This window comes from Nakaseomyces bracarensis (assembly GCF_045282275.1).
Source record: "Nakaseomyces bracarensis strain CBM3 chromosome Unknown Scaff13_0, whole genome shotgun sequence".
In the NCBI taxonomy this organism is placed as follows: Eukaryota; Fungi; Ascomycota; class Saccharomycetes; order Saccharomycetales; family Saccharomycetaceae; genus Nakaseomyces; species Nakaseomyces bracarensis.
Genome location: NW_027263959.1, coordinates 2,388,664 through 2,404,357, shown reverse-complemented (window position 1 = coordinate 2,404,357; position 15,694 = coordinate 2,388,664). Strand labels below are relative to the sequence as shown.

General features: G+C 39.7%; 6 protein-coding genes across 6 annotated transcripts; 4 read left to right on the top strand and 2 right to left on the bottom strand.

Moving 5' to 3' along the window:
• Positions 1 to 193: 193 nt before the first annotated feature.
• Positions 194 to 3,220, top strand: PEX6 (AAA family ATPase peroxin 6; the record flags this gene model as incomplete). The annotated part of the gene is made up of 1 exon (XM_071055254.1): positions 194 to 3,220. The coding sequence occupies one exon, from the start codon at positions 194 to 196 to the stop codon at positions 3,218 to 3,220; it is 3,027 nt and encodes a 1,008-aa protein (XP_070909947.1).
• Positions 3,221 to 3,274: 54 nt separating this feature from the next.
• RNJ42_05089 (60S ribosome subunit biogenesis protein NOP8) lies at positions 3,275 to 4,834 on the bottom strand (the record flags this gene model as incomplete). Its single annotated transcript, XM_071055253.1, has 1 exon — positions 3,275 to 4,834. The coding sequence occupies one exon, from the start codon at positions 4,832 to 4,834 to the stop codon at positions 3,275 to 3,277; it is 1,560 nt and encodes a 519-aa protein (XP_070909946.1).
• Positions 4,835 to 5,627: 793 nt separating this feature from the next.
• RNJ42_05088 (RNA polymerase-associated protein CTR9) lies at positions 5,628 to 9,029 on the top strand (the record flags this gene model as incomplete). Its single annotated transcript, XM_071055252.1, has 1 exon — positions 5,628 to 9,029. One exon carries the CDS (start codon positions 5,628 to 5,630, stop codon positions 9,027 to 9,029), a length of 3,402 nt encoding a protein of 1,133 aa, XP_070909945.1.
• A 246-nt stretch (positions 9,030 to 9,275) lies between these two features.
• On the bottom strand, positions 9,276 to 10,088 carry RNJ42_05087 (DNA replication complex GINS protein PSF3; the record flags this gene model as incomplete). The annotated part of the gene is made up of 1 exon (XM_071055251.1): positions 9,276 to 10,088. One exon carries the CDS (start codon positions 10,086 to 10,088, stop codon positions 9,276 to 9,278), a length of 813 nt encoding a protein of 270 aa, XP_070909944.1.
• Positions 10,089 to 11,870: 1,782 nt separating this feature from the next.
• RNJ42_05086 (PEX11 family protein) lies at positions 11,871 to 12,596 on the top strand (the record flags this gene model as incomplete). The annotated part of the gene is made up of 1 exon (XM_071055250.1): positions 11,871 to 12,596. The coding sequence occupies one exon, from the start codon at positions 11,871 to 11,873 to the stop codon at positions 12,594 to 12,596; it is 726 nt and encodes a 241-aa protein (XP_070909943.1).
• Positions 12,597 to 13,498: 902 nt separating this feature from the next.
• RNJ42_05085 (SPT20 family protein) lies at positions 13,499 to 15,622 on the top strand (the record flags this gene model as incomplete). Its single annotated transcript, XM_071055249.1, has 1 exon — positions 13,499 to 15,622. The coding sequence occupies one exon, from the start codon at positions 13,499 to 13,501 to the stop codon at positions 15,620 to 15,622; it is 2,124 nt and encodes a 707-aa protein (XP_070909942.1).
• Positions 15,623 to 15,694: the final 72 nt, after the last annotated feature.

Genomic DNA, 15,694 nt, shown 5'->3' with positions numbered 1-15,694 from the left:
GCTTGATATGTAAAGAATATCAATAATGTTAAACCGGTTCATTAAAGAGAATCATAACATAGCTTGTTGAAAATAGATCTATGACTAAATTTACATGAAGAATAATATCGATTGAGCAATTAAAAATTAAAGATAAAAAAAAAAAAAAAAGGAAAATTAAAAAGTTATTGGACTCGACATTTATATCATAATCATGGTTAAGGTGAATCTAAAATGGCTAGAAACGCCTCAATTGGATTGCGGTGTCTCTCAGGATATCTGGGATACTCTTGATTGTAAATACGCTCTACTGAAGATACCCACATATGATGGTTTGGATGATAATAAGGTATTTTGCTGCTACTTGTCAAAGGACTTAGAATATGGAACAGTATGTTTACCATTCCGAACATCTGGTCTCCTTAGTATGAGAGGTGCCATGATTGATTTCTGTGATTTTGAAGCTCTTAATAAGGAGCCACCAATCTTAGAAAAAATAATTCTGAGTCTTAATTCAAAATTTTATGATAAGTTAGTTACCATCCCGAATGAAATGGACAGAAGAAAGGTGCTTTCCATGAAATTCAACATTCAATCTAAAAATACAGTTGTTCGAGAAGGAGATATTTTATCATATTTCCTTTGCAAGGTTTTATCTACAGAACCCACCAGGCAAGGGCTACTGGATTTTAAGAAAACTAAATGTATATTAATAAGAAATACTGAAGTAATGGAAAATATTGAAGTAAATATGTACCAAGATCCTACTAATCGAACCACGAAGATAAGATGTCTGAAAAACAAGATTCCTGTTTCACTAATTTCTCCTAAACCATCTGAAGGCGAAGATGACTCTATTCACGTTTTTATGAGCTCGACTTTATTAATGCGCTACAAACTTTCAAGTGGTTCTTACATGCGAATGTCTAATGATAAATTTAGTATACTTGTTCGGGTGTTTTTGTTGTTTGAACCAAATAATTTCGATAAAGAGAGCATATATGTTAAACCTAACATCTTTGCTAAACTTTATGAGAACCCAAATGTGAACGTAGAGGCGGTTTATCCTTCAGAGATTGCCTTTCCAATAGCAACGGAAGTTTATATCTGTAAAATTGGCAGCTGGCTGCAGTCTCAAAAGGCATATCAGGAATTAATGTTCCAGAAGTTAAAGAACTATTTCCTGGGTGCCAGAAGAATTTTATCCAGAGGACAACTTATACCTATTACTTTTAATTCTAATTTTTCCGAGTTTGCTTTAGAGGATCAAATTTTTGAAGAAGGGGAATTAGAGCAAACTGAAGATGATTCCCTCGTATGGTTCGTTGTTGGAGACTGCCATTTTGATGAGGAAAACTATGCAGAATACAAAGGTGAATACTTTATTGATCCTAAAAAGACAAAATTGGTTACTTCACACACTGTATATCAAAGTTTACCTTTGAAATTTGAAAATAACATTTTTATCTACTACAACTTCTCCCCTTCATTTGGGTATGATAGAAAAGTCTTTCCTTTATTCGATAACATGATGAAGATTTTTGAAACAAGTAACAAGTGTCAGTCACATACTGCTGCGCTACCTTTCTCATTTCTAATTACTTCAAATGTAAGGAAAGTAGGGAAGAATGCTATGGTTTCTTATATTGCAAAGCAAGCAGGCTACCAGTTTGTAGAATTAGATTGTGAGACGATCCCAATTTCTCATGGTTCCCAAGATATGGTGCCGAAATTTATTGGCTACTTAAAGGGTAAGTTAGAAAATTTGTTGTTGTATACTGGCAAAACTGTTATTCTAATAAAGCATATGGAATTAATACTAAAAAAATGTGATCCGGTTCAAGACTTTCAGCAATTTAAACAGATGAAAACCCTTGAAAACGAAATTATCGAATTCATGAGAGAATATTATGCAATATTTCCTGGTGTCATATTTGCTTTTACAACAAATGATATAGATTCATTACCAGATAGGTTTCGATTTAATATTAAATTTGAGTTCACTATGCAACCGCCTGATGAAAAACAAAGGAAAAGTATACTGACATGGTTTTATTCCACAGCTACTACACAAACGATTGGTAAAGATTATAAAATACGATTATCAGATGCCATTGACTTAGATTGGTTGGCTATGCACACTGCTGGGCTTTCTTTTGCTGATCTCAAATATGTGTCTCAGCTTTCAATATCAAAAAGCTTACAAACTAGCCAAAACCAGGCAATATGGGATGGGAATATTATTGACGTTGAACTGACCGATGTAAAATATGCATTAGAAAAAGCTAGAAGTGAATTTTCTGCTTCTATCGGTGCACCTAGCATACCTAATGTAACATGGGATGATGTAGGAGGATTGGGACACGTTAAAGATGCGATAATGGAAACTATCGATTTACCTTTGAAACATCCTGAATTATTCGGAGCTGGTCTGAAAAAGAGGAGTGGTATTCTATTTTACGGTCCTCCTGGAACAGGTAAAACTCTTTTGGCAAAAGCAATTGCAACTAATTTCTCATTAAATTTTTTCAGTGTGAAAGGTCCTGAGTTACTTAATATGTATATTGGTGAATCAGAGGCAAACGTACGGAGAGTATTTCAAAAAGCAAGAGATGCTAAACCCTGTGTAATTTTTTTTGATGAAGTAGATTCGGTTGCACCAAAAAGAGGGAATCAAGGTGATTCTGGTGGAGTTATGGATAGAATCGTTTCCCAGCTCCTAGCTGAGCTTGATGGAATGAGCTCTGACGGAGATGGAATTTTTATCATTGGTGCTACTAACAGGCCAGACTTACTCGATGAAGCTTTATTAAGACCAGGAAGGTTTGACAAATTAATTTACCTTGGTATTTCAGACACCGATGAAAAACAAGTGAATATTATGAGAGCATTGACAAGAAAGTTCAAACTAAATAATGATGTTAATTTTGCAGATATTGTAAAGAGCTTTCCTTTCAATTATACTGGTGCTGATTTCTATGCTCTATGTTCTGACTCAATTTTAAAAGCTATGACTAGAATATCTAGAGAAATAGATTCAAAAGTAGCAAATTATAATGAGGTGAATGAGTGTAATGTATCTATAAGATATTGGTTTGATCACATCGCCACAGATTCTGATACTGATGTCATAGTTACTTCCGAGGACATTATGAATGCTCACAGAGAGCTTGTTCCAAGTGTTTCTAAACAAGAACTGGCACATTATTTAAGAGTACGTGATAATTTTGAAAGTAGTTAATACCGTTGTAAATATAAATATTAATATTAGTCTATATTCATTAATTATAAAAACTCATACAAGTAGAGCATTTCCGTGTTTGCCGTTTTTCCTGCGTTGCTTTCTCAAGGCATCTCTACGCTTTTGCTTCATCTCTCTCATCCAATTTCCCCTGTTCTCCCAGAATTCTGTGTCCCATTTATCTAGATCATATTCTTGCTGTGACATCTGTATTTTGCTCAGCTGAGTTTGACCCTGTAGGAACGGTGAGTCAAAGTGAGGGAAGAAGAGGTGATGTTGAGCACTGTGCAACTTAGGTAGCTGGGCTACGTGTTCAGTGTCGTCTTTTACGACATCTAAATTATCGAAAGTGAATAGAGGATCTTTATTGTGGTCTATATCATTGTCCATATCGTTGATCAATTTGAAGTCAGATGTAGACTCTACATTAGTTGATGAATAATCTTGAGAATCTCCGGTTTCTGGATTGAATAAGGACCTCAGTGTATCAGTATTACTTATGGTCCCTTCTACCACAGTCTTCTCTTCTGGCTTACCGAAGGTTGGTATAAAGTCATCCTCCTTTTCCACGGGCTTTTCTTCCTCCTCTGTCTGCTCTATCCATTGATTTTGTTCATAGTTTTCGGCGCCAGGAGCACCACTTTCATCATTTTCCTTTTCGTAGTACTGCACTTCATCAGTTGCATAGCTACCACTATCCCTTTCGATAGGAAAGTCATCTTCATCATCAAAGGCCACTGGCTTCTCAAAATCGAAGTTACTCAAGACCTGTGACAGCACATCATGGGTCTTCTCCTTTTCATGCTCTAATTCTGATTCACTGTCGTCAACCAGTCCGTCCAGCTTTGTGATGTTCTCGGTGCGAGCGACAGTATCACTGTTATCAGTAATGAGTCCAAGTCTGATTTGCTTTCTCCTATATATATCCTCCAAATACTGGTTCCATCCTTCTCCACTGCCTGATACCACCAGTGAGCCTCGGCTCCTACTATAGTCAAGCCTCTCTACTACGTGATCTGCACCATCCTTCCAGAAACGGTGGTTCGTGAATTTCGATACCAGGTCCCGGTTATCCTTACTACGCTCGTAACCCCAGAGTTTCGTCTTGTAGCACTTGTAGACTTTCAATGTCCCGTTAACATTTATACGGAAGGTTATATTACGCAATGCAGCTTTTTTACGAGGAGCCTCCCTCATTCTTCCTGGTATCACCTGATGAAGGTCCTCCCAGGTCCTTTTCGCTATATTTTCCATCTTTTTGTAGTATTCCCAATCGTTCTTGTCGTGCTTACGCTTTAAAGCTTTGGACTCTTTCTTCTCAACACGTATACGTTCCTCCCATGAATCGGACCATGAAGGTTTCGCCAAATCCACCACTAACTCGTTACCCTTGAATTTTACTTTATTAAATCCACTTCTGAGCCTGGCTAACTGATCACTGTTCTCGAAATTCATTGTCACAAACGCAAAATCTACACGTCTATCAAAAACATCATCGGTTTCACTTTTTGAATTAAGTAGTTCACCATATTTTGCAAACCTTTTTTCTAGTTCTTGTAAACAACCATCTCTATCATGCTTCAAGTTACCAATAAACAGTCGTTGTTCCAGCATTTTTTTTTTATTTTTATTATATTACTAATTTGAATATATTAAAATATTCTGTAGTAGTTGTTGTTGTTTTTTTTCCTGACCTTACAATTGACTAATAGATCAATTTCAAAATATATTATATCAATTTGGATCCAAATATTTTTATTATAATTTACTAAAAACAAATCTGGTTCAGCAAATTAAAAAAAAGAGCTTAAAAGTTTGATATACAGCTAGAGTTAAGGAAAGTGAAATGTACAGAAATGTTAAGCACAGTTCTTGGTTATCAATTGATGCAATAGCAGTGCTGTTACTAGATTTCTATTACTCGATGCCCAGGCCCAAGACCATAGCTCATCGCAAAGCTCATCGCAAAGCAGGGCGACTTGCTGAAAGCTGAAAATTTTCCAGTCCCGTGTTTTATCACTGTTGACGTGCTTGTTGGGACGAGAGAGAACGGGAAAAAAAATTAGAGCTTTAGAGCTCTTCTCTCACTCTAAGAGCTTGTTTCGTCTGAGACTAAGGCTAGTAAGATGTAAAAAGAGTATTAGTGGACTATATAATTTGGTTTAGAAGAGCTTGATGGTAGAAGAACTCTACTATTGCGGCAATTGGGTACGTCTTGGAAAATAAAAACAACTGGAAGTCGATCAGGAGCAGGATATTTTGATTTTAAAGAAGTAAATAAAGATTAGAGGTTGAATAAATAGACTGGAGAAAGACAAAAAAACTATACCAATTATAGAATATTTCAACATCCTCAATCAATCCCAAGAAGAAGAAAAAAAAACGGATCATAAATACAATAGTACGAATGGATACCGAAGTAGCAAGGAACGGAGTTTTGTCACAAGGCGGTACTGCTGGAAGCAATGAATACCCTAAGATGGAATGGGCAAGCTCACTGGATATCCCGTTGAAGGCTTCTGAGGAGCTTGTCAGTATCGATTTGAAGACTGATTTACCAGAGGATGCAGCGGATTTGAAGACTCTTTTGGTAGAAGAGAGTTCTGATAAGGAACATTGGCTGACAATTGCCATTGCTTATTGTAATGAGGGCAAGGTTTCCGAAGGTATCAAACTTATTGAACTTGCACTAGGAGTGTTTGAAGGTGCAGAAAAGGCCTCGCTCCATACGTTTCTGACTTGGGCACATCTACGAATGGCTAAGGCTCACACTATGACGGTCGATACTAGGGAACATGAGCTCACTCAGGCTGAAGTTCATCTAAGGGACGCCATCGGGTTTGACCCGACATGGATTGGGAACATGCTTGCCACTGTAGACCTGTACTATGAGCGGGGGAACTACGATAAAGCTTTGGAGACCTCGGATCTCTTTGTAAAATCAATTCACGCGGAGGACAAAAGGACAGGAAAATTGTCAAAGCCAAATGCATTTTTCATATTACTAAGGGCAAAATTGATGTACCAAAAGAAGAATTATGTAGCGAGTCTAAAGTTGTTCCAAGAGCTACTGGTTATTAATCCCGTTTTGAAACCAGATCCAAGAATAGGTATCGGTATGTGCTTTTGGCAGCTGAAAGACTATAAGCTGGCGATCCAAGCCTGGGAACGGTCTCAGGAACTAGATTCTAACAATAAAGAGGCATCCATTCTAGTCCTACTAGGAAAATTCCATAATGCTCTGACTAGTTCGGATAATGACGCCCAATTCAAGGAGAACTACAGCAATGCATTGGCTGATCTAAATAATGTTTACAAGAATTCGAAAGAAAACCCGGTTCTTCTGGTGCTGCTCCAAAGTTATTACTACTTTAAGGGGGATTATAAAACAGTACAGGATATATACGAACAGAGAATATCGAAACTAACGTCCATGACTACATCCTCTATTCTTTCGGAATCAGCATTCTGGTCTGGTAGAGCATATTATGCCCTTGGTGACTACAAGAAGTCATTTGCTATGTTCCAAGAGAGCTTGAGGCGTGACGAAAGCAATCTCTTGGCTAAGCTTGGTTTAGGACAAACTCAAATCAAGAATGATTTAGTGGAGGAAAGTATATTAACCTTTGAAGGCCTATATAAGAATAATGAAAATTTGCAGGAGCTAAACTATATTCTTGGTCTTTTGTATGCTGGAAAATGTTTAGCAGGCTCGTCACACGTGGATAAAAGCGGGAAAAACGGTAAGGATAAAGTGAAGAAACCTACAGGTACGGAGATGATGAAACTCCTTGTAAAAGCTCTTCAATATCTAGAGAAATATGTAAAACTAACAGCGGCAAAGAAGAACCAACTTGCGGTGCCACGCGTCTTTTTAGTTATGTCGCAGCTGTATGAGCTTCAAAGTAACTATAAACCTGCCCTTGAAAGCCTGGAGAAAGCAGTTACAAATATTAAGTTTTTGGATGGAGATTCCGCTGTTCCAATAGAAATTATTAACAACCTGGCATGTTTATACTTTATTAACGGTGATTTCAAGAAAGCTCAGGAATGTCTTGTAAGTGCTACACAAGGTTTATCGGATTCTAAGCAACAAAACTCTGTGGAAAAATTAGTAATTGACTTTAACGTATCAAGAACCATGGAGAGTCAGGATAAGGAGGATGCAATTGTAAAATACAAAGCTATCTTAGAAGAACATCCCTTCCATGTAGCTGCTAAATTGCGTCAGCTGTATATAGAGCTTGGAAAAGTCGGGGCAGATAACTCAGAAGAATACAATAAACTTGGAGAGGAGGTAGAAAAGCTAGTTACTGGGAATGAGGATAACTTAGAGGTTAGGGCATTCTATGGATGGTACTTGAAGCGTGTGGAGTTGACTGGGAGATCTGTTGCTGAAACGAATTCAAAGGAAACTGCTTTCAATAGAGACACACTAGTGAAGTATAATTCTCATGACTGTTATGCGCTGATATCGCTGGCCAATCTGTACGTCACTTTGGGTCGTGATATAAAAAATAGCAAGTCTGCTAAGGATCAGGAAAAAAGCAAACAGTCATTTCTGAAAGCGATTCAACTATACCAAAAGGTTTTACAAGTAGATCCTTTGAATGTGTTCGCTGCTCAAGGTATTGCAATCATGTTTGCTGAAAACAAGAGGTTAGGGCCTGCATTAGAGATCCTGAGGAAAGTCAGAGATACTCTTGAGAACGAGGACGTCCATGTCAACATAGCGAATTGCCTTCTTGATATGAGGGACTATATCAAGGCAATTGAAACATACGAATACGTGCTGAAGAAGTTCTGCGATGAGGACTCTCAGAGTGTGAATAGATCAAGAGTTTTGAATCTGCTAGCGAGGGCGTGGTATTCTCGTGGTATGAGGGAGAGGTCTGTTCTGTACTTCCAGAATGCATTACAAAAGGCAGAAGCTTCTCTTGAAACTGAAAAGAAGTCGACCTTTAAGAATGAAAGGTTTTTGGATGTTCTGAAATATAATGTGGCGCTACTGCACTTCCAGATTGCCGAGACCTTAAGGAGAACTGCACCTATGCATCGTACAGCAGATGATCTCAAGGCAGCTGTGGTAGGGCTTGTGGAGGCTATTTCGTTGTTGAGGGAATTGGAGGCCAGTGAGGGGTTCAAGACTGTCTCGAAGGAGGAATTAGAGCAACGTATCCAGTTGGGAGAAACTACAATGAAAAGTGCCTTGGAAAGATCTGTAGCGGAACAGGAGACCTTTGAAGTCGAACAGAACAAGAAGATAGAAGATGCTAGAGAGCTGCAGGCCAAGGCAGAGGCTGATGAAGAGGAGCGTCGTAGACAAGCTGCTGAAGATGAGAAGGCTGCTATGGAGAAGAAGAATGAAGAATTTAAGAAATTGCAGGAGGAAGCCAGGAAGCTTATGGAGGAACGTGAGTCTTTTATGGTTGATGAAAAGGATGTCAATGATCTTTCCGATGTGGATGGCGATTTCGGAGGTGATGAGGAGGCAGCAGCGGGCAGAAAGAGTAGTAAGAAGAAGGCTACCCGTAAACGTAAGAGGGCCAGCAACGATACGAAGGACGGAGCAAAAACTAGTGGGAAAGAAGGTGATGAAGACGAAGAGGAAGATGATGAGGAAATCAAAATCAGCAGTGGTAGAAAGAAAAAGAAGTCTTCCCTTTCTGAGGAGTTCATTGTAGATAGTGACGAGGAGGAGATGAGTAATGGGGCTGTCAGTGATGATGAAAATGACAAGCAAGACGAAGTTGGCAGCGACCATGATGATGATAATAATGATGATGAGGATGATGAAGGATTGTTCTAATTTTTCACTAAAGCTCGCATATATTCTCGTATTCCGATAAAGAAAATTGCTCGGGTATGAGACCTGTAATATAATATATATATATATATATATATATATATATATATCAGTTTTTTTTGTTACTTCTTTGATATTAATCAATAGTGGATATGGTACAGTTATATGTGGTAGATATTTAGCATTGTTGATTTATAGATTCATAATAAACATAATACACAGTTGTATTTATAGGATATCATTTTTGTTTTATTTTATCATCCATCGTTTCGTATCTCTATAAGAATCGTGAGCACGCTTGTACAAAGCTCTTTCCGATTCGTCTAAAGTCAGTAAGAATTTGTTTGAAGCTGCTAGGTTGGTCGCCTGACTGGCACTTAGGGCTGAGGAGGAAGACGCGGCACCTCCTCCGGCCTCCGTACTACCAGAGTCACCGCCACGTCCTTGGCCTCTGGAACCGTCCCCTCCAAGGTTTCCGTTTCCTCCGAGGCTGTTGTGCCCTTGTTGCAACAGCCGCAGAGATTCGTTAAGCCCACGCCTGCCTTGGGCACCACCGAGGTCGCCGCTTCCCAATGATACGCTGCTGGCATGGTTGTTCACCAACAGCGCCCGTTCTAGCATCAGCTCGTATATCGTCTCCCCCAGCTGATGGTCACTGAACAGGGCCACCCATTTGAGAGCAACCTCAAGAAAATGCGGGCTTAACGCGTGCAGATCTAGGCTGCGTCCGTCTGTCTTGATCGCGTTCATCACCCGTACAGAGAACATTTCAGGGGTTAGCAGCTCTACGAACGACTCCCCGTCCCCTGAACTGCCCCCTGCCTCGCCCACGTTATCCCCACCTTGTCCAGACACGTCTCCGGACCCGTCTCCGGCGCCGCCCTCCGCGCCTACGATCGCTAGGACTCGCGCCAGCCACAGCGGCAATTGCAGTTTTGTGTTCTTCCGTACGGGTTTGCCGGGGTTGTTCTCCAGGTAACCAAGACCGGGGATTTCGAAGTTGAACTTGCACGGCACTTCTGTCCCGTCCGCAAGGATGTCGTCGATGTCGTAATATCCCATTTTTATTCAGTATGCAGTGCCTTTGGTTATGTATTGCGCTATGTGGTTGATGTTGTACGAGATATATTAACTATCTGCACGTCGCTCTGCTTTCTTTTGTTTATTATTGGATCTAGGGATGATATTGTATCTCTATTATCGGAGAATTGAAATGCCGGTTGCTTTGACTTCCGTGCTATTTGTTATTATTAGTTTTTTTTTAATTTTTTTTTTTTGAAATGTATTGTAATAGAAGTCCACTACTCGACGGGTGGCTATATATGGATCCCTTATCTCAATGGTTTCTTCTGGGTTTACTGCTAACACAGATTCTCCCGTTCGACAGCACGGCTGTATGTCTCACCACTGAGTGAGCTCCTTAGTTCCAGCCAGCCCAAACAGCATACCTTATCCAGACCTATCTGCCAATTGATCGAGGCAAACGCGTACTCGTCGCCCTTACCTGGAGAAAAAAAGAAAGAAATGAAATAAAAACAAAAAAAATAGGTTTTACGCGACTTGTTTTTTTAAATGCCAGAGAGGTTAAGCCACCCCGGAGTTTTTATTTTTATTTACTCACATTGTTTTTACTGGCAGCTCTGCAAAAGGTAAACTAGTTGTACTTGCTGTTGTCTGTTAGTAGCTGTGAATGTTCTAAGACACGCTTCTTCACGCATGGAAAGTCCAAATTATATATACAACCATAAACAGGTTGTTTGTTTCGTATAGACTTCCGATGAGAAAACCAGCAATTATTCTCACTGTCCCATTGGCCTCGTCAGCATTGGTATATTTGCCGTTGTAAGCATTTAAGCTTCACCTATTTTTAAATATCATTACCCGGTTTCACTCTCATTATTACTGACGGGTGCTTCGGCGTTTATTTCACGATAGCCGTGTATCTTAGGGTTTTGCAATTAGGGTTCAAATTTATTTATTCTTTTTTATTTTTTTTTTTTTTTGGAGATGAAAATCTTAGGGCTTTCATACTGACAACTTAGTAGTAAAGGCGCAGGGACGATGGAGAAACGAGGTTTTTTGTTCGTTCGTTGGCCTGTTTGTTTGATTTCTTTTAGGGCTGTATAATATCTCTACTATGAGACTACTGACCTGGTTATTTATTTTTCTTTTAGGGGCGTACCCGGTGCGATGGAAGTGCCAGAACAGCCAGAAGACTGTGTGAGTAACCCTGTAAAGTGGTTCTAGCTGCGGACGCAACAGGCAGGACAGAAACTGGTCAGAAACTGGTCACAGTAATGGTAAGTTCCCCGAGCTGTAAGCCTGTTGGGGTTTAGTATTGACATTTACTGAGTCTTGCTTGCTGATCGGGGACAAAGAGCTATGCCGATGCCTCGGAGTCAATACATGATGGCAGCATCGACAAAATGCCCAATCTGCTAGAAGAACATACGATATTATAATTTATATTTGTTATTTGTTATTACTATAAAAGCAATATTGTTTTTTAACTAATTTGTGGTACTTACTAGTGGATTTTCACCTTTGAAAGAGAGTCATAATAACATCCTTTTTTTCTGTTTTTGTTTTGGTCAAATTTTAGTCTATAATCGTTATCCGGCACTTCTTACTGCATAGTAAAATTTAAGAAAAGTGAGGAAAATAATAGGAAAGTTCTTGGTTATCACTATAAAGAACTAACTTTTTTGCTGCAGTGTTTCCCAAATTTCCCAATATCCCATCTCCAAGAATATTGATATAGCAAAATAAAGAGTGAAGAAGATATTTGGAGAAACCAAAAAAAATAAAAATAAAAATAAAAAAAATAGACAATAACAAATAAAAATGGTTTGTGATACATTGGTCTATCACCCTACGGTGACACGTCTAATTAAGTACCTTGACACAACAGCTGGAAGAGAGAAGGCGTTACGTCTGCTGCAGTATTTGTGTAGATTCATTGCGGCCAATCAAATGTCAGCTCTAGCAAAGGGCTTGCAGACACAATTCACCATTGTACGTAAGATATTGCGTTTCTTGAAGCCATTGAATCATTTACAGGCCGCCTCAAAGCTCTACGATAACAGACTATCGGGTGATAATATTATACGCTTAGGTAATGTTATAAAGAACCTGGCCTACGCAGGGTACTTGACTTTTGATCAGGTCAATTTACTGCGTATCTTACAGATAGTGCCAGTGACTCAGTTTACGGGAAAACAAGTACCAAAGTTGGCGAACTGGTTCTGGTTCTTGGGGCTAGCTTCAGGTTTGGTGATTGATGTACGGAACATCCATACCTCGCAGGGTAAACTTCTAGCTATTGCGTCAAAGAGTGCTGATGGAGAAGATAGCAGCACAGAGAAGTATTCCGAAGATGTTAAAGCTGCATATGTAGCGGCCTGTAAGCAGAGATACAATGCTGTCAGAAGGTTGGTATGGGACTCTTTCGATACATTTATCGTGTTGAACAACCTTGGATATCTCTCCAGCTCTGAGGAATCAATAGGTCTTGCTGGTGTTGTGACCTCCTTGCTCGGTCTAGAAGATTTATGGAAAGCAACTCAGTAACTACCATTTGTCGAAATGAAGTAGTGATGATTATCACCACAACTCGTTAGTAGTATTTTTATTTTCCTGTGACAATATCATATCATAACATTTCTGACAGTTTTTTTTTCTTTTCCTCTTGGATATGTAAGCAACTATTATTAATTAGTAGGTGGTCTTAATAAATATTTATGCTGTGAGCATATCATTTCAACCAAGCTTGTTTATGTGTATAGAAGAAATATGTATGTTAATAAACCAAATATCGCTGTAATTGTATTCATTTTTTCTTCTTTTATGTACAATTAATGTTTAGGATGTAAAAACTACATGCGCACTTAAAAAAGTATGAAACCATTCCTTGAGCCAGATTGCAAAAGACTCCTACATTGTCGACCGGTCCTGGAGGCATAGGAGTTGATCCTTTTATATTGTTGGACTCTTCTTCAAATACATTATCAGGTTTTACAGATGTGATGAACGTGATGTATAGTCTGTCGTCACATTAGACGATATAATACGCTCGCGCCATGCTCTCTAGTGCGAATATCAAAATTCAAGAGATGAGCACCTTATAATAATAGTGTACACAACGTATAAGGAGCAGAGGTTAGTCAATTCTGGTTCTAGTTACGAATTTGTTTCGGCGTGTTAATATATCAAGCACTTGGTTAATTATCAGCTGTTGGATAAAGCAAGGAGAGAAAAAGTGCTATTTCAAATATTTCCTTTTAGATCAAAACAGTTTAGCAGTGGTAGAATAAGAAACTTCAGCATATCTACAAATTATCGAACTGAAATAGGCTCATATTTAACAGTGCCTGCGGTGTGTATCAACAGATCTGAAGTTTAAAGAAAGGGCTGCAGTGAATTGGCAAAAACAAACAAATTGAACTGATAAACTAATAGAAGGACTCGCTAGAATGAGTGGTAGCCCTGGGAATGGATATGACTCTCATGGCATGGGTATCCCTGTAAACGGTGTAACTTCTCCTGGAAGTCCCGTAAATATAGGTTCGCCAATGAATTACGGTGCGTCTCCAGGTGCGGGATTACAGAGGGCACATATGTCTGGAAGTATATCATCTCCCGATGCTATGAATGGAAGGATGGGACAAAGTCCCGGCGGAAATGTGTCAATACATGGACATAATGGAATTCCAGCGCCTCCGCATCAGCGTAGTACTAATATAGGCAACGGAAGCAATGTACCAGGCATGACTCAAACGGGTCAACCATTAAGCCAGCGCCAGATGCTTCAGCAAAGGATGCTGCTGCGACAACAACAAGCCCAACAAGCTCAACACCAGAGACAAATTGCTCTACAAAACTACGAAACCCAGTTCAACCAACTGTTAATGACGCAAAACACGAAACCTAGAAGAATATACAACTTTGTAGAAGATCCTCAGGGTCTTCTCAGGAAGTATGAACAGTACCGTCCAAGTTTCGAATTCCATATCTACGAAAACAACTATAAAATATGTGCACCTGCGAACACACGACTACAACAACAGCAGAAGAACCCTGAGTTGACAAGTGATGGGTTAATCCTCAATAAGAACAACGAGACTCTAAAGGAATTTCTAGAACATGTGGCTAGGGGCCGGATACCGTACGCCATAATGGAGGTTTTGCGCGACTGTAACATACAGTTTTATGAGGGAAACCTAATTTTACAAGTGTATGATCATACTAACACAGTCGATGTGTTTGTCAAAGATACAAAGAATCAGTCTCAGAATGTGAAAAGCCCTAACAAAGGTCAGGAACACATAGGTCCTCGCGGTTCCAGTCATGATGAGTCAGAGAAGCCAGTGGACAATAGTATCAAGAAAGAGAGCACTTTCGACGTAAAAGCAACCCACAATGAACAGAACCGTACAGTAAATAGTCAGAATATGGAGAATACCAATGCACTAGGTAGTCCAGGTCCTGCAGCAGGCAGTCAGCAGACAGAGCAGAAGGGAGAGAAAGCAACTGAACCAGCAAACAAAAGCAGTGGCTCAGGAACTAGCGACAAAAAAGAAAAACCCATGACGTATAAGCGGCCTAGAGTCTATAGAACGTTACTGCGGCCGAATGATCTCTCACAGTACTACGATATGATGAGTTATGCAGATCATTCACGTTTTTCTGATAGCATATACCAACAATTTGAGTCCGAAATCTTGACTATAACGAAGCGAAATTTATCATTGGAGGTACCATTGAATCCCTATGAGCACCGTGATAAGCTTGAAAGTGAACTATTTCTAGAACCACTGTGGGATGATGAGAAACAAAAGTGGATTCACCACCACAGAAGCGAGAGCTCAAGAAAGGGGACTCGTGGGACTGTAGCACACATTCCTGAACATGTTGATAACGAGCAGAAAACCTCAGAATACGAGCAGCTAATGCTCATAATGAACGAAAGAACGACGACCTCTACTAGTGCCACTTTTGCTGCTATATTAACAAAGAATGCTCTAGACAAAGCCAAAGCTGCCTCAAACGGCTCCGGTGACGAAGAGGACCAGGATGGGGTTGGCAGTACAGGTGGACGCGATAAGGACAGATTTACCACAGGTAACAAGGTGGCTTTGGCTGCTGCGACTGCGGCAGCATCGTTAGGCGGCGCTAACAACGATACCAACCAATTCAGAAGACTAAAGTTTATAGAACAGTGGAAGATCAACAAAGAGAAACGTAAACAACAAACGTTGGCAAACAACATGCTACCTACTACGTACAATACACGTATATCCATGACCACACAGGGTGGAGAAGGGAACACACGTGGAGCTGGATCAACTGGAGGGACAAATACAGGAGATAGCGCTAAAGCTGGCTCGAAGAATGCAAAGGCGGGGAACAAACGGGCAGCAGCAAATACTAGCGATAAACCTTCAAAAGTAAAAAAACCAAGGAAAACAAAAGCCAAAGCAGCCGATGGTGAGAGTGCGCCTAAGAAGAAAAAGGCACCGGCTAAGAAAAAACAACAGTCTCAACACAGTGACACAGCTGGAAGCCCTAACAATACTGGTACACCAGCTGCATCGTAAGGTAGTCTTGAGTTTGTACTCAATATGCATCTCTATTATTAAGATTAGGAGAAGGAAGTCATTACTAGTTAC